Source organism: Gorilla gorilla, chromosome 1 (assembly GCF_029281585.2).
Source record: "Gorilla gorilla gorilla isolate KB3781 chromosome 1, NHGRI_mGorGor1-v2.1_pri, whole genome shotgun sequence".
NCBI classification, from domain to species: Eukaryota; Metazoa; Chordata; class Mammalia; order Primates; family Hominidae; genus Gorilla; species Gorilla gorilla.
Genome location: NC_073224.2, coordinates 122,333,428 through 122,356,508, shown reverse-complemented (window position 1 = coordinate 122,356,508; position 23,081 = coordinate 122,333,428). Strand labels below are relative to the sequence as shown.

Here is a 23,081-nt window from a genome sequence, read left to right as displayed (position 1 = left end):
GTACTTTAAGGAAAACTCAAAGACAGAATGAGCCTTCTAAGAAATGCTAACTTAACAAAGATGCATTAATACTTCTAATAAAGCCACAGCAAAAAAGAGACATTCATGAGATTCAAACTCTGACCTAGAGTACCAAGATATCCTTGATGACCCTACCATACCTGTCAGGTAGTACCCATCCATAAGCCTCTGATACGCTATAAGTATTCACAGTGTTACTCGTAGAACCAGCAACCCTAATTCAATAGCACATATGCCATAGCAGTAAAAGAAATTGTTAGTAACATGGTTAAATATGAACTTATGTCTTTACAAGTTGCCCCAAATTATGAATATGGCAACAGAACATATTATTCTTCTTCTCTTGCTACTATCCTGGATAGAGTATAAGAAATGGAGGGTTAAGAATCATAAAACCAGGCCAATTCACCAAATACCTATTTGGTCAGTTCACTACATATACCTGTTTAACTATTTGGCATTGGCTGACCAGTTTTTGTCTTCATAACAGTATTTGAAGGAATGTTCAATTTGTCTCCATCCCTGTTCTCTGCTGTAACCGCTTGAGAATGAGGGTGAGAGATGAGAAGAATATCAAGCCTTTGTACATATATTCTTCTCAACTACTTATTAACAGAATCTTCATATTTAAGAATATAGCCTAATGAACGTATTTGCTTTATGTTCCTTAGTTTACCTCTATATATGCCCCTACATTTCCATTTGCACCTGTTAGAGACCAAGAGAAATAAACTGACTTTCTTAAAATGTTGGTATAAGGACAAAGCAAAACCTGTTAGCTTACACTAAACACTTTAGAACAGGAATGTCCATCCTTTTGGCTCCCCTGGGCCACACTGGAAGAACCGTCTCGGGCCACACATAAAATACACTAATGATAGCTGATGAACAACAACAACAAAGAAATCACAAAAAAATCATAATGTTTTAATAAAGTTTACAAATTTGTGTTGGGCCACATTCAAAGCCATACTGGGCCACATGTGGCCTGCGGGCCACCAGCTGGACAAGGTTGGCTTAAAAGAAACAACAAATGAGGCAAACTGGCCAATCATAATTGGCTTTTGGCAAACTGACTAGAACCAGAGCTATCTTAAGATTGTAACATGGAGGCCTATGACTGAGTAAGCATTCCTGAGCAATGTATTACCATGACTTCTTACTTAAAGAGGTAGGTCATCATGATCCTTGTTTTAAAGGCAAGACTGATTGCTTGGGCTGGTAGCAAACTTCTGGGCTCAAGCAATCCACCCACCTCAGCCTCCCAAAGTGCTGGGATTATGGGTGTGAGCCACCGAGTTCGGCATACTATTTCTTAATCCCAAGTGTTGACAGCTTCAGTTAAGGTACTACTGAAGCAGTTCTGCTGAACAGACACGGTATTCTTTGGAAAAGGATGTTACCTAAGGAGGAAGAAGAGGCACCGGCATATAAGTTCAACATCAGAGCCCAGCTGAATGAATTCGTTAAAGAGTTTAAGAATGTCTGGGACATAAGAGAAAGGCAGCACAAGTAGAGATTCTTCCAGCTCACTGAAAAAGAAAAAATAAATATAAAAATGCCACATTTGTTAACATTGTTAACATGGTCAATTTTTAAATCCTTCCCTTTATTATTTTTTCTACTGATTTTATACTTGAATACATCTTGCCTAGAGTTGAATATTCATCTGTAAGCTAGATGACTCTGTTTTTTGTATTTAATATCTTAATCTATTTGGAATGCATTTTGGTCAATGGCATGATGGGAAAATCTAACTTTTTTTCCTTCCAGATAAACAATATCTCCAAAGCCTTTTGTTGAATATTCCATCTTCATATGATATTCTTTTACCATATATTGAGTCCATTAGAGTCTATTATGATGACTGATCCTGACATGATGATTGATCCTGACACCAATGCTACACTATTTTAATTTTGCTAATTTTGTAGCCTTTTAATCTGGGAAAATAGTTCCCTCTAGAACTAGCTCAAGTATTATTATTTCATCAATTCCAATTTAAAATCTTAAGAGGATATCAAATGGGATTACAAACCTATTAATTAGGAAAAGTTAAATCTTTAAAACACAGAATCTTCCTATCTTGAAATGTATTGTAACTTCCACATTAATCAATTTTCTTTTACATTCCTGTAGTGAAGTTTCATCTTTATCCTAAGACAAGTGTTGTTTCTTGTAAGGAATATATATGTAGATATTGTGGTTCATTATGAAAATGATAGCCTTCAGTAGTTCAAACTCATAAATAAAATCAAAAGGAAAATCACAAATAATATAACAATTATTGCAAAAATGTATGACAAAGAAAATGAAGTATGGTGCCCAGGCTGGTCTCAAACTTTTGGTCTCAAGTGTCCCAAAATGTTGGGATTACAGACATGAGCCACTGTGCCCAGCAAGAATTCTTTAAAAACCAGTAAAATAATACTTAAGAGCAAAAAGAGGTAACTAAAAATTCACAGGACAAAATACAAATGGTCAACAAATATGCTGAAATTTTAACTTCATTAATAGTCAAAAGAAATGAAAATAATAAAATATTACCTTTTGGCTCACACACTGGCAACAAATTTTTTAAAGCCTGCTAAAAATCAGTATAATCACCCTGGAAAGTAATTTGGCAATACAAAACTTTAAAAGCTTATGCCTACTGGTCAGTTATTAGGCTGCTAGGACTCTTAAGAAAAATAATCAATAATGATGACAAAGATATATGTGTAAACATATTCAGTGAAGCCACTGATAATAGCCAAAAAGGAGAAACAAATGCAATATCGAGTAATTATTCATACAACGGAATAATTCTGAATCCAATGATTTTTTTTTTGAAGAATATGAACAACAAACAAATGTTCAGGAAATATGTGAAAAAGAACAGAATATAAAACTTTATATAATATTCCAATTGTGTATGTACATAGAAAAGAAGCCAAAATATAAAACAAATTAACAATTGGTGCTTCTAATTGAATTATATATTATTTCATCACCTACAACATAAATCACTCCCCTTTATTTGTCCTTAAAAGCATCTCTCTTCATACTTTAGAAGGAACTTCCTAGTTCTAGCACTTCAAAAAGAACATTATAAATTATTTTCCATCAAAACTTTGATATAGTTAAACCTATAAGATAACCATCAATTATAATTTCTATTTATTTCCCGTTCAGATAAGCACTTCATAAATGTTTGCTGACAGATTACAAAAATTGTGCGCAAGGACTCACTCACCTCGACTTGATCCCTTTAAAAATCTCTAATACATAAGCTGAAGGCTATAAAGGAAGGATTAATACCATTAGTGATACTCTTGGTTGCTTTCTACTAAAGTTCTCTAATTTCTATCTCCTATAAAACAGGAACCCCTCCTTCTTACTTCAGAAAAAGTATTCTAAAATGGCAAGATCTGCATGAGTTTAGAGTCAGTCAGATCTGGGTTGACAACTGAACTCTGCCCCTTACCAACTATGCTACAAGTCAAGCCAGATTCCTTATCTATAAGGTGAAGATACCCTGACTCACAAAATTACTGTGATGAGACATGCAATAAAATACTAATTAGAGATTACAAGATAAACATACATTCTCCCATCACTCTTCCCCTCTCTCTTCTTTATCTCATCAGACTGATTTCTGTCAACTTTCCTTCTGAAGGCTGATTCAAAAGTTAATTTAGATTAACAGAATCTTCAGAGGGCTTTGGACACTGAACATAAACAGGCACTAGAAAACAGAAGAACGCCAGTCCAGTCCAACCAAAAAGGCTGGCTTGGGAAGTCACACTAAAGTGGTCCTTTTGAAATACAAAATATCCTAGAGAACGCCAAGATTCAAAAGAGACTTTTGAAGACAAAGTATTCCCAATAATCCATCCCCAAATCATAATGCCTCTACTTCCTTTCTTGTCCTTGTAAGTAACCTTTTAATAAACAAAGGAAAACCGTTAAGACATTTTACTCACTGAGATACTGCCATAAGCCATTAGGATGGGGTTGCTGGGAAGTGGAACCTATGAAGAAATTATTAAATCAAGTCATTAAAAAAACTGAGACTTAGGTAGCACTTGTTATAGACAGAGTGGTAACTGTATTTTATAATTTTGAAAAGGGAAAAAAGAGACCCTAAAAAACTGACAGAGTGTAAAAGAATTATCAAACCTGTTAGTTTCTATAGTATTCATGAATGAGCTTGGACAATGTATTTTATCTAGAAATCTGAAATGGTTACCCTGCCTCCCAAACCAACATAGAACGTGGGTTTCTACTCAAGACAATAATCACCTCAATCTGTAATTTCCTTTCCTTCGCTTTCATTAAGACCAAGTTCCCTTCTTCCCACAGTTCCTCAATTTCTTCTAATATAGTGAGTTGGAAAGATTCTATTCCATTTATTGTATATCCTGATCTTAGTTAATAAATCCCAAAACAATGGTTTTTCTCCTTGGGAATTCCTTTTATTGATACTGTAACTTACTGTACTCTCTTATTACCTCTTTCCCTGCAGCTTTACAAATGGCTTTGTGTTCCTTCATTTTTGCAGTTTCTTCTCGGTACAACTCAATAGCCTCCATAATCCTCTCAGCCTACAGAGGATGAGAAAGGAAATAAATCATCACAACACACTCCATCATCCCAGGACACTGAAACTGGAAGAACTGACCAGAAATTTGCCAAATGAAATAGCTTCAATCCGTTTAATAAAGACGTGCCAATAGAGTGCCAAAAAGCATTTAAAGACATTTTTGATTTTCTTATTTTTTAATGTACAGGGAGGAGACTAAGTGTCATGGACTCAGGTGGGATGATATCTAGACACTCTGAATAGGGCAGGTCCCAGGAACACCTGAAAGGAGCACATATTGATCAAAGAGATTCAGGACTACTCCCATCTTTGGTTACAAGAGAAGAAAACAGGTTATAATCCCCATCTTTAAATCTCATCAACTTTTTGCCAAAAAAATGGCTTTCTGGTTGATACAGAATAAAACTTTTACTAAAAAGTTGAGATCTTATTAAAAAACGAGATACCACATTCTATATCAACTTACTGCTTTCACTGTTTCAATAGTTTTCTTTCCAGTAAAGTAACTGTCACCTTGAGTCTCTCCTGGAACCTGCCAGAAACAAAGAAATCCTTGAATAACACTGTTGACTGTTGAGTTAAAAGAGCTGATAAATTAATCTTACATCCGTATGAGAACAGCTATTATTATTTTATGAAAATACTAACAGTGTTATCAGCTACCAGTAACAGAACTTAGCATATGCATTATTGTAAGAATATCCTGCAAATGTTTAAAAAGAGAATATCCGAATTTTCTAATTTTTATTTTTGCGCTACAGTGAATAAAATAATTCCCTAAAGTCTCAATTGCCAGAATAATTATTCAATAGCAAATTTGGTCAATCACTTGAACCACAAAATTAGGATATACAGTTGAAGAGAAAGAATTACACAGATTCTTTATCAGCTGGTGATACCTTCAACTTCTAGCCTCAATTTTAATTCTATTAGAAATTCTGGACATTATAGTCAATTTCAATAAGATAACTATATATGGGGCATAATCTCAAGGTCCCCAAAATTTACTTACTGCTGGTTGGTCTTCTTTGGCCACACTCTCCTCATATTCTGCTTCTCTTTCCTGCCATGAGATAGATAGACATTAATTTGAGAGAAAAAAACATGGTCTCTATATGAAGAGAAATGAGGAAGCGAGAAGCTGCTTCTTTGACAACATAATCCCCTAATGGCATCTTTATCTCTGCCTAGCTTCTGAAATGGGTGACAATGGTCTTGAACAGATCTCCTGAAGGTTCTTGGACTTGGCAATGCATCAGGTGTAACTGCACTAGACAGAAAACTTCAACTAGGACAGCCTGTCAGATACCTACTGGCATATTTGTAACCAAGCCTAAAGTTCTTACCATCTCCCTTTCTTCCTCAAGAATAAGAGGCTCCCTTGTTCTCTCCCAAAGTCTCAGAGATTTGTCATGGGACGATGATACAACATAGTCTCCACTGGGGCTTACAGCCAAACACCATATTTCCTGGTGATGCCCCTGGAGGAGAAAAAAAAAATAAAGAATACCTCATTCATTGACCACTACTTAGTGGGTAATGTAAATATTCTTAAAAGTATTTCTTAAGTACCAAGCAAGCACAGAAGGCATGTGGTTACCTCCAGAGTCTGTATGTGTTCAAATTTGTCTGCATCCCACTGTTTAATCTTATGATCTTTTCCGGCAGTGAAGAAGAGGTGAGACTTGGGTACAAACTGTAGGTACATCACACTGAAAAGTGACAGAAATATTAAAATGTCATCAAATTCCAGGTTACTAAAAAGAGTTTTACACACATAAATAGCTTTTGACTAGCTAGTTCTAGGGTGTCTGACTATATTTTAGAACTTGTATCACTGCCTGAGAACACTGAAAAATAGACACAGATGCTCAAGGAAAGTGATACTTACAGGTGACTCAAAGGGAGACATTTGAAAAGACTATACATACCTGTCATCATGTGCAAAGAGAGACTTGTGGCAGTCCCCAAAGTCCAAACCCCAGATTTTCACATTCCTATCAGCGGAGCCAGTTGCTATGAGTGCTCCATCCTATGAGAAATAAAAGTAAAACACTACCTTGATTTTTGAATTCCGTATATGAATAAAAAGCTAACCAGAATATTTAACCCATTTCTTTCAAACACATTAAAATGAAGCCAAAAAACTGATTTTCATCTCTACTAAAAACACTGAATTCTTTGCTCTTACCTACAGAGGAACTTAAAAAGCTTGTTAAGTAAAAGCATGAACTCTGTGGCTTAAATACTTTCGTACTGTCACAGGGCAGTGCTGTGCCTTGACGTAGGGTTATCTATTTACTTCGTTAGATAGGAAAAAGGTTTTCTAATCTCTGGCATGGGATTTGGAAAGAAAGTGGGAAAGAGCAACAGAAGAGAAGCTGAGAAAGACTCTACTAGAATGTTTATGTAGCCCACATTCCCTATCACTATTTCTCTTATCTTTCCTATTTCAATGCCTGGTCCAAATGGTTGTCAACATAAAAAAAAAAAAAAGAAATACATTTAACATTGTAACTTAACTTTGTTAGTGCACTGATCACAGACAGCTATGAGGTCAACTCCTTTCACACAGAATAGACATTTTTTTTTTTTTTGAGACAGAGTCTCACTCTGCAGAATAGACATTGTTTTTAATATACATTGCCACTCCTAATCAAAACTAGGTATTGGGAAATAAATGATTTTGGTCAAGAGACCAAAAGTCTACATAGTGTAAAATACCGTAACTATCCAAATATAAATCTGAGCTCCTCAGCAGCATTATCCTTCAGAACAAAAAGGAATGCCTTTTTAAAGTCTTTCATATTTTAGTGTACTCTACCAATTATAGTATTTTAAACAATAAAGTACTATTTGGGAGGGCTAGAAGAGGGAAAGAGATAATATTTATAAGGATTGATTGAGATAATATTTGCAAAATTATTCTGAAAACAAAGTAATATATATAAGATACAATATATATTAATTTCAGACTGTTTTTGGAGAAAGATATATAACAGAATGATGATAAAAACAAATAATCTAAAATGAAGACATCAAACCAGAATTAAGAAAGTATCTGCTGTAGAAAAGACAACATATTACTGAGACACTATTTAAACTACTTACATGAGAGATGTCCATGCATATAACAGGCAGTTTGTGTCCATACAGTGACAGAAAAAACTAAACATCAAAAAAACATAATTAATGTCTGTCTATAAAATATGGGTATAATTTATTACATGTAGGTCTAAAATATAACTTTAAACACATTTTTAAATTGCTTTATATCTGTATTTTCAAAGACAACCCACAAAAGACAGCTTGGCAGGAGTACCTGTGTCCACTACACAGACCCTCCATGTGCTTGCCAAGAATACTGCAGTATAGTGGAGGCAAGGAGGCCCCCAGAAGCTTACTGCCTCAGTCAGATCTCTGTATCTCCTCACTGAAAAGATTCCAGGGCATTTGTTTCACAAAAAAATTTCCCAGGCCCAACCTGGTCCTATCAACTCTCTGGGTATAGGGCTCAGTAATCTATATTTTTAAAAGCAACCTAGATGATCCTAATATATAGCCAAGTATGAAATCACTGCCCAGGACACCTAGCAATGCTCTTATAACTACTTAATATGACAGAATTTTCTGCCCACAAGATTTTTTGAACATATGAAATATAACTTGCTTTAAACAAAATTCATGAACCATAGAATTATTTTAAAATGCTAGCTTCCCTAGTATACTTACATTGCTTTGATTCACACACACATTTTTAGAAATGTACTATCGCTGGGCACAGTCAAGGCCACTTCTTTATAGCCTCAACCCAAATTCTTAAGGTCAGTCAGTCAGAAAGGGAAAATATCCGCAGGCATAACCACTGTACCTTTAAAGTATCAACATAGAAAATTTTCACAGTACAGTCCAGCAAAGACACAGCCAATAGCTTTTGATTGGGAGAGTAACTGACACACAGAACATCTTCATCTAGTTGCAAAGTTCGGGTTTGCTTCACAGAAAGTCTAGCACCACAAAAAACATCAAGAAAAAAATAAATGAGTATACAAATTCAGACAAATCCTAACTCTTTAGAGCACAACAAATGATATAAGATGTCAAAAGGCCATTCCATAGCTCCCCATTTTCACTCCAAAAAATGGACACAAAAAATGTCTACTCACCTCTTTTGGGTACTATTTTCATCTTTCACTAACTCAAAATCCCAGAATTTGACAGATTTATCTGCACCACCTGTCACAAAGCCACGCTGAAAATCAAATGAAATTTCAATTAAAAACTATTTTAGCATAAAAACTTTGCTATGAAGATACATTTTAAAAGTCTAAGAAAGTATTTTTATTTAATGTCATGGGATAAAAATTAAGAAAAATGTGGTTCTCCCTAGCCCCTTTCACTGCTCTTTTGGGTCTGCTGCCACAAACCTTATGTGAAAATTCCTACCATCGACTAACATAGGCAGAAATAATAACTAATGAAAAGTTCTAGTTATACTATTATCTAGCATCAAGAAGAAACAAAAACTCAGTAAACTAGTTTGAAAAATATACATAGAATGGATAATCTAGGTTTGTTTAAAGTATTCACCTCAGAAGGATATAAATTTAGTCCTGCAATGTCCCTACTTAAAATAGTTTTGAAGCTGTTTTCCGTTATCAAGAAAATTAGTCTCATTACATGGTAGTGTTAGTGTAAAGTACATAGAACACTGGATCTCAAGCGTCTGTCCCTCATAGATTTATAATACAGGAAACAACCTTTCCGTAATCCCTAGTTTTGTTGAAAAAAAAGACCACACAGTTTATGGAAAAGATAGAACACTCTACAAATGCAAGATTTATTACTATTTTAGACTCACAGCTGTTTCGTTTGGACCCCAAGTGGTATTAAACACTCTAAACTTCAGTGATTTTTTCCAAAACTAAGTTCTACTTTCAATGGATGAAAATTGTCTATCATTGAGAATATTTAAATAAATGGGCCAAAATTTCTTAAGGTGTTGTCAAAAAAATAAAATCTTAAGATTTTCTAAGCAACAGCACCATTACTAGAATAAGCATACTTTTGCCAGGAACTGCTCTGAAGGTGAGCTCATATTTATTGACTTGTAAGGGCTGACATACTTGCTAAAACTACTAAGCTTATACAGTCATAGATGTTTGTTTGAGGAAAAAAGGGGAGCAGCAAAGTCTATTCAGTTCTCTGCATCATGTTGCCCAAGAGAATATTCCCCCTTAAGAAGTATTACAAAACACTGGCAAAAAAATCATGACGGTAAGCACTTTGATGTCACGCTGCTGATAAGCAAAAGTAGCCAAACAAGATTTCATTTCATAATGACAGGTGGTCATTTATAAGAAGGCATCATATACAAACACTAAAGATTAGGCCAAAAAAAAAAAAACCTCAGGCTTTCTTTAAAGAAACCCTGAGAGAAATCAGGGTAGCCACAGGGCTGAAGTCCAGGGCTTTAAAATCTGGTTTAGTTACCTGATCTGGAGAGAGGGACATGGACCATAAAGCTCCATCATGTGCGTCTATTGTCTCCAGCAGATTCCCTGAAGCCAAGTCATAAAGCTGCAGCTTCCCTGTCTGGGAAGACACAAAATGAGCACAGCTCCAATGAACATACCTACAACCTCCATGATTCATGCCTGCACAATTTAGAAAAGACTTCATAACCAAGCTGCAAAAATGTGATCCATTGCTTAGGAAATGGATCCCACATTCCATGTTCTGTATTTCCTACCTGATTAAATACTATTAAATCCCCTACTGATGTGCTGAGTTAACCTTGGCAGGGCTACCATAGTGTAGAAGTATGGAATAATACCACCATGCAGTACTGGATGCATTACTTTCATTGGTTACACAACTTCAAAAGGAAAATATCATGACCACAGGCAAATCAGAATAAACAAAATAGCAAATGCAAACCTAAAAGCCTTTAAAGTTTAGCCAATCCTTTAAGTGGATGATCCTCTATAGTTATTGGCTTAAGCAACCAACTCTTTTCCATCTGCTTTTGGTTTCCTCCTCTGCAATACATTGACAATAAGAAATGGGATCTACCTACAGCACTAAGGAAGGCAGTGAATTAAAAAAAAAAAATCATAATGGCATAGAAAGCAATCACTCTAAAATTCCTATTTAGAGGTCTGTATATGCCATAGTCATGGTGTCAGCATGTAACACACACAGAGGCAAAGCCTGCTTTACGATGAGCTTCTGCACAAGGTGGTATAGACAGCATAAGCTAAAAGACTTGAGTACCAGGTCTGCTTTGTGCCCATTGGTAAATTCATCCCCATGAACCTAGTTTTTCATCTGTAAAATGAAATTTATATCACCAATGTTTCAAAGATGTTGTCAGGATTAAATGAGATAATGTACATTAACTGCCTAGCACAGCCAGTAAGCCAACAATTGCATTTTAGCCACATGGGTAGTCTTAAGCAATTAAAAAACTACTTTCCCAACGGCAAATCAGAGATGGACATTTGTTGAAAGAGTGAAAAAGGAAGGAAAGTTTTGAGATGTGAATACTGTTTCCTGGCATTGTTCCTAAAATCTCTCCAGCCTACATTTTTTTGTTGAAGCAAGAAATATCCATTGTGATCCATACGTTTTGTAATAAAACTCATGTACATATGGCTTTATTTTATGGGAATAATAATGACAAATACTTGCAAAGCACTTTTCAAAACACTCCATAGACCTTGTTCCATTTTATTCTCACTACTGGTACAATCACTACTGCTATGTCTGCTACCAGCTCTATTATCTATTAGTTATTCACTGCAGGCTAGTTTCTCTGCTAAGAGTTTTGCATACTTCATCTCTGTGAAATGGGTCAGTAACGTCATTTTCCATGAGAACACCAAGGCTAACAGGGTTAAGGTCACATAGCTAGTAAGTGCCAGAGGCTGGTACCAGTCCATCTGGTATGAAAGCTGCTGTCAAAAAGCAAGTGTCGTCATCCCATAATGTAAAGAAACACACTATGAGCAGTTATGTGACTTGCTCCAAATTACTCTTTTTTTTTTTTTTTTTTTTGTTTTTTTTGAGATGGAGTCTTGCTCTGTCACCCAGGCTGGAGTGTAGTGGTACTATCTCGGCTCACTGCAAGCTCCACCTCCCGGGTTCACGCCATTCTCCTGCCTCAGCCTCCCGAGTAGCTGGGACTACAGGCGCCCGCCACCACACCCACCTAATTTTTTGTATTTTTAGTAGAGACAGGGTTTCACCGTGTTAGCCAGGATGGTCTCGATCTCCTGACCTTGTGATCCGCCTGCCTCGGCCTCCCAAAGTGCTGGGATTACAGGTGTGAGCCACTGCGCCCGGCCCAAATTACCCATTTCTAAAGGGCAGAAACTAAATCCAAATCCATGTCTGCTTATTTCCACATGTTTGTCTCCCAATCTGACTAGCACCTAGGAATGAGGACTTGATCAGTTTGTCTTTACTGAATGCTTCTGTCTGCCAAGCATGATATTAGGTACTTAATATATTTAATTATTACCCTTAATATATTTTATCATTAATTAAAACACAATTACATATGCGCTCATAAAAAGACACATGAAAGGATGATCACCAAAATGTTAATGGTAGTTCTCTCAGGGTCATGATTTTAATTTTCTTCTTCATAATTTTTAAAAAATAAAGTAAAACTTCAGTAAACAAAATATGTAATAAACTAACATCCTCCTAGATTACTTAGCTCCAGTCCATTTCCAATATGCTAAAAAGAAGAACCAGATTTCTTAACTTTATGAATTTTGAGTAGAAAAGATCCAGATATCCCAGAAAAAGTCTCCTTTTACCTTTGTTCCTATGACTACCTGTCTATCACCAGGTACAAAGAATGAGCAAAGTGCATATTCACAGGTCATTGTGCGAATACACTGCAGTGTAGACCTATGAGAAAGAAAAAATAAAGAATTCATGTTAAGAGAATCTGCATCCCCATTTTAGAGGTCAGTGTGTAGGTTTCAATGCACTTACTCAGATCAACATAAAAGAAGATAAAAGACTTAAAAACCCTTGACTCACACACAATTATAGTCATGGGAGAAAATACTAAAAAGCACCAAACTTTGTTTACTTTATAAGGCCTCCAAATCCTAAGGAACAGAAATCACACAAAAGCAGAGTAGAAAAGTGTCTGCTGGGCTCCACAGAGCCCAATCTGCCATTACCAAGAAGTGAGTGAGTCTGAAGGATTACAAGTCAAATTAGTACATCATTACATATCCCTACATTTTTTATAGGACCACAAACATTCATTATTAATCAAATATATATCAAATGTCCACTTAACAAACATTTACTGAATGCCCACTACATTACCAGGTACTGTTCTAGGTGCTGGAGATACAACAGTGGATGAAACAGCAGAGGTTCCTAATCTCATAAAGGTTAACATTCTTTGGGAATAATAAATATCTAAATATTTGGTATATCAGGTGTTAGGTGCCATAGAGAAACATAATGCTGGGAGAAGAGGATGAAGAGTGCAAAGAGTAGGGTAAGAATGATAGGACTGTCATCTGATAAGACACGGAAAAAGCTTATGGATAAATGGGGAAGATGGATTCAGGCAGAAAGAACAGGGAGCACAACAGCCATAAGAAAGGCACATTCTTGTTCTGTTGAAGGAATAGCAAGAAGACCAGTGTGGCTCTAGTGGAGCAGAAAAGGAGAGTAGTAAGAGATAAGGTGTGTAAGGTGGGTAGAGTGAGATGGAACTATTGGAAGTGATCTAACTTCCACTATAAAAAGATTACACTGGCTACTGTGTTGAGAACAGACTATAGAGGGGCAAGCAAGAAAGCAGGGACACCAGTCAGGGGGCTTTACAATAACCCAGATGAGAGATGACAGTGGTTTGAATGGGGTAGTGGCAGTGCAGGTGGTAAGATGAGGCTGGATTTGGGATCAGTTTTGAAGGTAGAGCTGATAGGATTTGCTAATAGATTGGATGAATATGGGATACGAAAATCAACAATGGGCTGGGTGCGATGGCTCATGCCTGTAATCCCAGCACTTTGGGAGACCGAGATGGGTGGATCACTTGAGGTCAGGAGTTTGAGGCCAACATGGTAAAACTCTGTCTCTACTAAAAATACAAAAATTAGCCAGGCGTGGTGGCACACGCCTGTAATCCCAGCTACTCGGGAGGCTGACACAGGAAAACCACTTGAACCCAGGAGGTGGAGGTTGCAGTGAGGCGAGATCACATCAATGCACTCCAGCCTGGGCAACAGAGCGAGCCTCTGTCTCAAAGTAAATAAATAAATAAAAGAAAATCAAGAATGGCTACAAGGTTTAGACTACAACTGGTAGCAAGTAATCATTTATTAAGATAGGGAAGTCTGAAGGAATAGCAGGTGGGAAGATTTTTGGAGACATGAACATCGTAAGTTTGGTTTGGGACACATAAAAGTTTGAAATGCTTAATTAGACATCCAAGTGGTGACACAAAGTATTTGTATATATGAATTTGATGTTTAGGGAGGAGGTTAAAGCTGGATATAAATTTATATGTCACCATACAGAGAAAGCTACATGACAGGAGATTACATAAAGTGAGTTTAGATACACAAAAGGTCCAAAGACTCTGCCCTAAAGCACTCTAACACTTAGACGTCATAAAGATAACAAAGATGGAGCGAGGACTGAGAATAAACAGACAGCAAGGGAAGGGGAAATAATGAAAGTCAAAGAGTGTGTCAAAGACAGAAAGTTATCAATTCAAGGACAAAGCATAAAATAAAGCTTTTAGCTCAATGGATTTAGAAACAAGATCACTGATGACAATGACTGTTTTGGTGAAACAGTGGGGACAAAAGCTTGATGGGAGACAGATGAAGACAGAATGGAGAAAACGAATCAGAGAATGGGGTAGTAACTGGAGAGCAATGCAGGGCTGAGAGAGGGTTATTATTTCCTTTAAGGTGGGAGATATGATCATTAGCTTCAAGGTTTTGGAGGTATTTGATTTGACAACAGAAGCAAGGTATAAAACAGTCATCTGGGAAAGTAAAAGAAGGGTGAGAAATTAGGGTACAATTACTGGACAGCAATAACAGCCTGCTTTTTATTAAGTTTAAAGAGTAGGTAGTATGGTTGTGTGTTTTTCTCTAGCCAAGTACAGTTACAAGCTCTAAACATGGAATAAGCTTGCCTTTTTTTTTTTTTTTTGCACCACATTTTAAAAGGCAACTTTTTCTTCTCTAAGCTCCACAGGCTAATGGCCCAAATGCACTAAAGATAATTGTATTTAGGGCCTTAAGGAGTTAATAACTAACCCTTAAGAGTACCAAAAAAAATTAAAAGAAATACTACTAACTACAGCTATATAAAACATCATTTCACGAACCTGTTCCATATTTTAACGGAATCAGCTGCAGCTGAAAGAACAGCAATATTGTCTGAGCTGAATGACAAAGTCCGCACATCACTGCGATGACCCCCAATAGTGATTCTGCTTGTCCTGACAGGCTGAGGAGTAGGCAAGGATGGATTCAGTGAATACAATTCCACCAGGTTGTTCTGCAGCAGGAAGACAGCCTTTAACTCTCCTTGAGGTGAATGAATCAAGTCAAAGGATCTGTATAAGAAAATAATCATAAATGTTCTAGCTACCATCTTAGCTCACAAGGTTTACTTTTTCCAGGAAAAGGCTTTACAATGTCCTCTATCTATATAAAGTTTGAATAACTATAAACAATTTTTCAAATAAGAGTGCCCTGAGGCTGGGTGCAGTGGCTCACGCCTGTAATCCCAGCACGTTGGGAGGCTGAGGCGGGTGGATCATTTGAGGTCAGGAGTTTGAGACCAGCCTGGCCAACATGGCGAAACACCATCTCCATTAAAAATACAAAAATTAGCTGAGTGTGGTGGCACAAGTCTGTAATCCCAGTTACTGCGGAGGGTGAGGCAGGAGAATCGCTTGAACCTGAGATGGAGGTTGCACTGAGCCGAGATCATGCCACTGCACACCAGCCTGGGCAACAGAGCAAGACTCCATCTCAAAAAAAATTAAAAGAGTGCTCCGAGTATTGAGTAGTAGCTGAGTAGGCTTTTAAGTAAAAAAAAAAAAAAAAACTAGGCTCAGATCCTGGTTCTGATACATACTTTGGTTTTGTGTATGTATTCTTTATAAGTGACCTTATATCCTTTCTGAACGTGGGACACACTTTTCTTTTTCTTAAATTAGCTGCAGGAAAAGACAGTAAATGACTAGCTAAAAAGGGTACTGTAATAATCCAAATACAAGACAAAAAGTGGGCCCATGATTAGGACAACAGGAGCAGAGTGTGACACAGATGTCTCATGACCACCGTCTCCAAATATATAATTCATACAGACAGCTTACAAATAGCATGAAAAAGCCAATAATACTTGGTAGCTTACTATTTCTATAACTTCAGATAATTTATTTTTACTCACTTGATTTTGGCAGAAGTTTTTATATTAGTCACCCGCTGGATTTCATCTTGCAGACTCATTTCAACATTAACCTCAGGATCTTCCTCCTCTCCTTTGCAAGAATGTAATCTAGAGGGAAGAAGAAAAGTATATCATGCTCTTATTTTTCTAGAAGCAGCTTTGCTCTTACTTGAGTTCAAAATCTGGCCCCTTGACCAACAAACTGTGTTATTCTGGAAGTCACTTAACCACAAAGGATTACCATGATAATTAAACAATGTAGTATAAGTGGAAATGCTTTGTACACTACAATGTCATAAAGTATTATTTCACTTAATAGGTACCCTTAAGAAATGGATTCTGAATGCAATAGCCCATAAAATTTCTTGTAACAAGGTCCTTGTAATTCCAACTATTCCACTGAAATGTCTCCGGTTATTTTTCTAATTTCAGGACTTTTTAGAAAACTCATTAACCTGCACTTAACAATCCAACCATGTTAAATAAACCAGAATAGGTATCAAAAGATTAGCCAAATCAGATGATTTTCTGTCTCTCTGAGACTTGACAAATTTGGGTTATCGATACCTCACAAGTTCTTTAACTTTTAATGGTAATTGATAAGACAGTAAATATGAAAGAAGCCAGTTTTTTTTCAGTAACATGGGGCCTACCCAGGATACTTCATTATTAATGTAAGTATTAAGAAAACATACTTTGCTTTCTTTCTAGCTTTCTTCATCTTCTTATCCATTTTCTTCTGAATTTCCTTTTTGGAAAGGATACAAAACAATTCTAGCACAGAATCAGTTCCCTAGAAAGGCAAAAGGTTAATGTGAGTCAAGGAGAGGTAATTTGTAATTTACCTAATTCTCAATTAAAAGTAAACAACAATATTTATTTTTCTTCCCTTAGTAGTTGTATTACCTTGGACAACTTAATCTCTCTGGGTTTGCTATCTCATCTGTAAAATGAGGATACCATTTCCTACTTGTAGCATTGCTCTGAAGGCTAAACAAGAAGTTAAATGCTCTTAAATTGCTTAGAAGAGCAAGCATTTAATAAATGGTTGCTAATAATAATACTGGTGCAAAAGTAATTGCAATTATTACTTTTTAAATGGCAAAAACCACAATTACTTTTCCACCAACCTAATAGTAATTATTAATATTTTTGTTGTTATGCTAATAAAGCTACAGATTATAGGTCCACACAGTACCATATAATGAATTATTAACATGAGTCAAGAAAAAGTCATCTTTACATTGAATATGAAAGAATGAGTGTTTGGAAGGAACAGCCTAGTCCTTGTTATTTTCTCCTAAGTATGGTACTCACATGGCAAGCAAGAATCCTGCCTGTCTTGTCGACTGCAAGGTTTACAACTCTGTCTCTTCCTTCCCGCATTATGGAACCAGCTTTTCTGCATGAAAGGATTCGCTACAGAAGAAGCAAGAGCAGATGAAGGTTAGATGTAAGTTCTGCTGAACTTCTGAAAAAAACATAATTCTAGTAAGTGCAAGTGACAAAAATATTCCCTAAAGTGATGATTCCCTAAAAATCTGCAATTCTTACTTTCCCATTATTCAACACAATTAAACTTAAGAAATGAAAATGAATTACATCCTCAGGGGCTTCATCCGTCTCAAAGGCACCATCCTCTGCCTCAAGAGTATCTTGTATTCCAGGAGAAGATCCTTTGATTTTCTTGGGGTCTGGTTCTTCCGGGTCTTCAATCTGTTTTATAAAAATGAGAAAATAAAAGCTGAAATAGTATGTTCCAGGAGGCATGTTGTTGTTGTTGTTGTTGTTGTTGTTGTCGGAGACAGAGTCTTACTCTGTCACCCAGGCTGGAGTGCAATGGCATGATCACATCTCACTGCAGCCTTGATCTCCTGGGCTCAAGCCATCCTCCCACCTCAGCCTCCCAAATAGCTGAAACCACAGGCACAAACCACTGTGCTTGACTAATTTTTAAATTTTTTGTAGAGACAGGTTCTTGCCATATTGCCCAGGCTGGCCATAAACGTATGTGTGGACTCAAGTGATCTTCCTGTCTCAGCCTCCCAAAGTACTAGGATTATAGGCATGAACCACTGTGCCTGGCCCAGGAGGTAACTCTTAATCCTGAAGACTTAGAAATCTTTCTTATGGCCAATAATAGCTTCTAATCAGTGATCTCCCTTATCAAACCTCTTCAGTAGCAAGGCAGGTCTCAGAACTTATTAAAAACTGACTACATAATATACAACAAAATAATACTGATTACACTATCTCCAAAAACTTTCTATAGCGTAAGGACTACTGTTTAGTGACAATGGTGAAAAAATAATGACCCCACTCTTCACTAACTTCAAAATTTTCTGTATTTAGGTGAAAGGTTGACCATATTACAGAACAAAAAATTCAAACTGGCATTAGGAATTGCAAAAGCATCACAAGACAGGTAGATACATTTTCTCCTTAAATAAAAAGATAACCCCTAACCTACTAATGTAACTCCCATCGAAATGGCTGCTGGACCCAGCACACACCGAAATTCAGCTAAACCTAAGGTCTGCAAGCTTTTCTTCTACGTAAATTCTTTGAATGTCTAAGAAAAAGTTATAGATCTTTTCAGAATATACATATTTATAAACATAAAATTCTACATATATGTTTGAGGGGAAAAGTTCACAGATATTCTGAAGGCCATCCATGGACACCCAAAGGTCCAAGAATATCTGATTAAGAGTGCCACAAACTAAAACATTAGTATTACCAGAAGCTGTAAGCCTAAAGCTAACCTGAGCACAAATAAATAAGGATAATGAGCATATAAGGAAGAAAAGCTTTTTTAGGTGTTGCAGGTTATTGGTGTGATAGAATTCCTTCTAATATGATGTGAAGTACTGAATAATTACATCTGATTCTAAATCCAAGGTGCTTATGAAACTTCTAAACATATTGCCCATGATTTTAAGAAGTAATTACCTCTTGCAGATAAGCTATGTCCCATACCCTCAGTTCACTGTCTGAGGCCCCAGTGATGAGTCGCTTTTCTTCTGACAACAGAACCAACCCCCATACCTATAGAATATAAAAAGATTTGAGTAATACGATTTTCAAGAGATTCCAGGTAGCATAATATGACATTCCATAAGTCTAAGTTACACCGTAGTGAAATGTCTTTAGCAATTTAAAGGCAAAGAAAAGGCATATCGACAACCCTTTCAACATGCACTAAGAGAAGTCTCACTTTTACAGAGAAAAAAATGGCCTGCGGTGAAATTGTTACTTTTGTGATACTAGCAGTTTGTCTCTAACCTCGTATAATCAAATTAAGATAATGGCTGTTCAGCATAAATCTTAACTAGAATCCACTCAAATGATGATTTTAAGTCTTCTATTTCTTTGCTTTTAGCAGTGTCTAGCAAATAAAAGGTGACCCACTAATGTCCATTGCATAACTTTCAGCTTCAAGTATCCGGGAATTAAATAATGAAAATAATATTGTTGCAAATCAACAAAGAATTTAATCTTCTTGTCATTAATTCTAGGTATTACCTTCCTGAATGCCTGATATGAATAAAGCACTGAGGATGCAAAGATGTATAAAAAACAGTCCCTGAACTCAACTGAATAGATCTGTGTTCAAGTAACTATTTTAACAGCTACCATGTGCTGCTTACCTGTCAGTAAGCTAGGTGCTGCACATATAATATCATTAAACTTCCCTACATTCATAAAAGTGGACACTTATTATTTAGAAATGATGAAACTCAGGAATTAAAAACCACGCAAGGCCAATTTTTACTACATGTCAGAGCAGCAGTATCTGCTCCAATGGCTGGCATTGCTTCCATCAAACCAGCCTCACTGTCCCTCAAGATGGCATATGATAATTACTGTGTGCAGTAAAAACAAAGAGCCATGAAAGGGGAAGAGAAGACCACCACCTTTTCCCTTTTGCCTTCCCATTATTTCCCTGGGCCCATGACCCTACACTTACCTCAGTCCGGTGGCCAACCATTGTTTTAAAGCAGTGCTGAGTATCAAGGTCCCACCATTTCACCATGGTATCTTTCCCACTAAAAGAAGAAACAGGAAAAAAATATATAGCCTGTTTAGGAAAACTCATTCAACGAATAGGGAGATCCAAAACTCACTGTTGCTTTAAAAGGAACATATGCTTCAATAATGTCTAAAGCTCCGATTCTCTCTGATCTTACTTTTGAAAAGCAAAGAATCCTAACTTTCCTTGTAGTTATTCCTGTGCAGAAAATAAAATGTTCCACCTATAAGCACAAGAATGACTTTAGATGCAGAGTACCAAAGAATACAGAATTTGATCCATCATGCCTTCCTCCTATCATTTCTATCATCACAGCATAGGCATTCCCTCAGACAATCTACCATGGAAACATCTTAGACCGCTCCCACTCCCTTGTCTTCCTGTCCAGTTAGTCTCTTGTCCTGAAAATGCCTCGTCTGTGAAGTTTCTAAGTATTAACTCCTTCTAGTCCATTTCTGTACACTAACCTGAACTTAAGTCCTACTACCTGGATTATTTTAACAGCTTCTCATTTGGTCTCTTTGTCCATTGCTGTTCTCTCATCCCATCCAATGTGCAACTGTCAGATAACCTTAATTTTTAATATTTGCACTAGCTCAATGTTCCCTGCAGAATCGAAATCAGGCTCTTTGGCAGCATTCTCAAAATTTCCCATTTATTTGTTCTTAACCCCCTAAATATAACCTCTCGCAGCCAATGGCTTCTACTACTCCTGCTCAAACACCTCTTCCCTACCTCCTCACTACATAAATCTAATATAATCCTCCTTCATGAGCAAACTGGAAAAAAACACCGCTCAAAAACCTGATTTACAAAGTCTGTCCCATATAACCCCACCTTACAGTGTTATTTCTTTTCCTTTATATTCCCTAAGCTGTAATATATATTTTTTCTATTAGAACTATAGAATCATTCTCTTACAGAACCTGTGTTATCTGAACAAGACACTAATTTACCTGTATCCTATCCCACAGAAACAAATCCACCAATGGTAAAGCATTTAGTGCTCACAGCTTTTTCTGAGTCATTACTATGGTTCCTCTAATTAATGCCTGGCAAACCTTGGTATCCCAGCTTTCCCTAGGTGGTCATTCTTTAGGAATATTCATTATTATATTAGGTTGAACAATATAAAATTGTTGATATTTGATGATTTTTTATGTACACAAATAAAAATTTCAAACGGTTCATCCTAATAGGTGTTCAGAAGGCCTATGAAGTACAGTACATCTCTCCTCAAAAGGCAAGCCGAATTTAACACCTGGTATTCATATCTTCCCTCTGCTCCATATTCTGATTCCTGGCTTTCTAGAGATCTAGAAGGTAGACAAAGCTCATTCTATAATGAGTTTCAAAAGGCTAAGAAACATAGAAAAACTGATATCAAGAAAAAAGAATGACAAATTAGAAAAATGATTTTAAAAATAATATAGCTTTGGATAGCTCTACAATACTACTTAGAAGAAATGGAAAGAAGGAATGCAGGAGAACAGGAGAGAAAACTAATGCATAAGCATGAGCACACTGCTCATGAGAGAAATGAGTAAGGAATAAAGCAAATTCTCTCTTCCTAGAAAATAACTGGAAATTAAACCATTATTTCTTTACCTAGTAACTAGCAGGTTCTTTTCTCGTAGAAACAACGCTTGTGTGATGGCATCCTTGTGCCCCTTTAGACGGTACAGACCACTTTCATTGATCACATCCCATACAATAATATCTGTGTCCTAAAGGGATCAAATAATACAGATGAAAAATAATTTTCTTTACCATATATGGCCCAACTTGACAAACAATGAGACTTAATTATTAAAAAGGCAATACACAGTCCTTACAGAAAATTTGGAAAGCATGGGGAAAGTACAGGGGAATAAACACCAGCCTTATTCTCACCAACCAGAAATAATCCCCAGATATTGTTATTGCTCTAGTCTTTATGTATAATCCAGGTTATTTTCCTATTAGAAGACTAAAATCATGCCATTCATATCATTTTACAACCTTTTCTTTATTCATTAAATATTATTTCCATTTCTTCCATGTTATTCCAGAGTGTTCACATTTTTAATGCTCACATAATAATCAATTCTAAAGTAATAGCACAACTTATTTAAAAATTTTTCTGTTTCAGACATTTAGGTAGTTTCCAACCTTCTGCTGTTATAAATATGCAGAAGTGAACATTCTTATATACAAATTTTTGTATGTATCTCTGATTAGAAAAAACTAAAATAAAAAGCTCTTGGGTTATATGATATGTTTATTTTTAAAGTTTTGGATTCATACTATCAAAATGATCTCCAGGTTGGGTAAATCTATAGAACTAGCAGGGATATGTATGACAAGGCCTGTTCCCCATTCATTTAACTCTATTACTAGTTTTCTCAAAAACTACTACGAATATCATAAGTAAAAAATGTTGTCTTAATATTTATTTTAATTTACATTTATGAATACAAATGAGAAATATTTTACATAAATATAAATATTTATATTTATGGTGATTATTGGCCATAAAGTATCTCTTTTGAATTGCCAATTCATGTCTTTCTTTTGTCTATCATTCTTAGGGTGTCATCTCTTATTGGACTGTAAGTTATTAATAGATGAATGATACTAATCCTTTCTTTTTATATTGAAAATATTAAATATTTTAACTTTTTCAGTGTCCTCTGACTTGTTTTTAATGTACAAATGTTTCAAGTATTCCAATCTACCAACAGTTTCCTTTTTTAATTTATTTCTTTGCTAATAAAGTCCTTTTCTACCTTGCTATCGGATATTTACTTACATATTTTCTAGTTTACTTTAAAATGCTATTTTTTAATAGTTAAGTCTTTAATCTTTGTTTCATTTTGGTATATAGCATGAGGTAAAGCTTTAATTTAAAAATTTCCCCCAAATAGCCAATTGTCTAAGGACTGTTTTATAAGTAATCCACCATTTTTCTACTTATTAAAATGTCATCTTTAAAATATACTA

At 36.0% G+C, this 23,081-nt stretch overlaps 2 protein-coding genes across 9 annotated transcripts in view; one reads left to right on the top strand and one right to left on the bottom strand.

The window, feature by feature from the left end:
• The window catches only part of SPAG17 (sperm associated antigen 17), a 230,902-nt gene extending 226,139 nt beyond the window's left edge, over positions 1-4,763 (top strand). For 3 of the 5 annotated variants that reach the window (XM_004026432.5, XM_063695914.1, XM_063695912.1), the window contains one exon: positions 4,565-4,763. The gene's annotated coding sequence lies outside the window, so the exon portion shown is untranslated. Of the gene's footprint in view, positions 1-4,528 lie in introns of all 5 variants that reach the window. The other 2 variants (XM_055376755.2, XM_063695913.1) reach the window with 1 other exon arrangement.
• WDR3 (WD repeat domain 3) overlaps positions 1-23,081 on the bottom strand; it is a 30,619-nt gene that overhangs the window by 1,449 nt on the left and 6,089 nt on the right. For all 4 annotated transcript variants that reach the window (XM_004026433.5, XM_019020916.4, XM_031012859.3 and 1 more), the window contains exons 4-25: positions 21,708-21,826; positions 20,037-20,115; positions 19,019-19,114; positions 17,669-17,782; positions 17,384-17,485; positions 16,762-16,859; positions 16,067-16,174; positions 14,994-15,224; positions 12,436-12,529; positions 10,100-10,201; positions 8,773-8,858; positions 8,478-8,613; positions 7,718-7,774; positions 6,538-6,638; positions 6,207-6,318; positions 5,953-6,087; positions 5,619-5,669; positions 5,073-5,138; positions 4,515-4,607; positions 3,987-4,034; positions 3,257-3,300; positions 1,425-1,553 (exon numbers count right to left, since the gene is read on the bottom strand). In XM_004026433.5, coding sequence (XP_004026482.1) covers positions 1,425-1,553; positions 3,257-3,300; positions 3,987-4,034; positions 4,515-4,607; positions 5,073-5,138; positions 5,619-5,669; positions 5,953-6,087; positions 6,207-6,318; positions 6,538-6,638; positions 7,718-7,774; positions 8,478-8,613; positions 8,773-8,858; positions 10,100-10,201; positions 12,436-12,529; positions 14,994-15,224; positions 16,067-16,174; positions 16,762-16,859; positions 17,384-17,485; positions 17,669-17,782; positions 19,019-19,114; positions 20,037-20,115; positions 21,708-21,826 — 2,201 coding nt within the window. The remainder of the gene's footprint in view (positions 1-1,424; positions 1,554-3,256; positions 3,301-3,986; positions 4,035-4,514; positions 4,608-5,072; positions 5,139-5,618; positions 5,670-5,952; positions 6,088-6,206; positions 6,319-6,537; positions 6,639-7,717; positions 7,775-8,477; positions 8,614-8,772; positions 8,859-10,099; positions 10,202-12,435; positions 12,530-14,993; positions 15,225-16,066; positions 16,175-16,761; positions 16,860-17,383; positions 17,486-17,668; positions 17,783-19,018; positions 19,115-20,036; positions 20,116-21,707; positions 21,827-23,081) is intronic.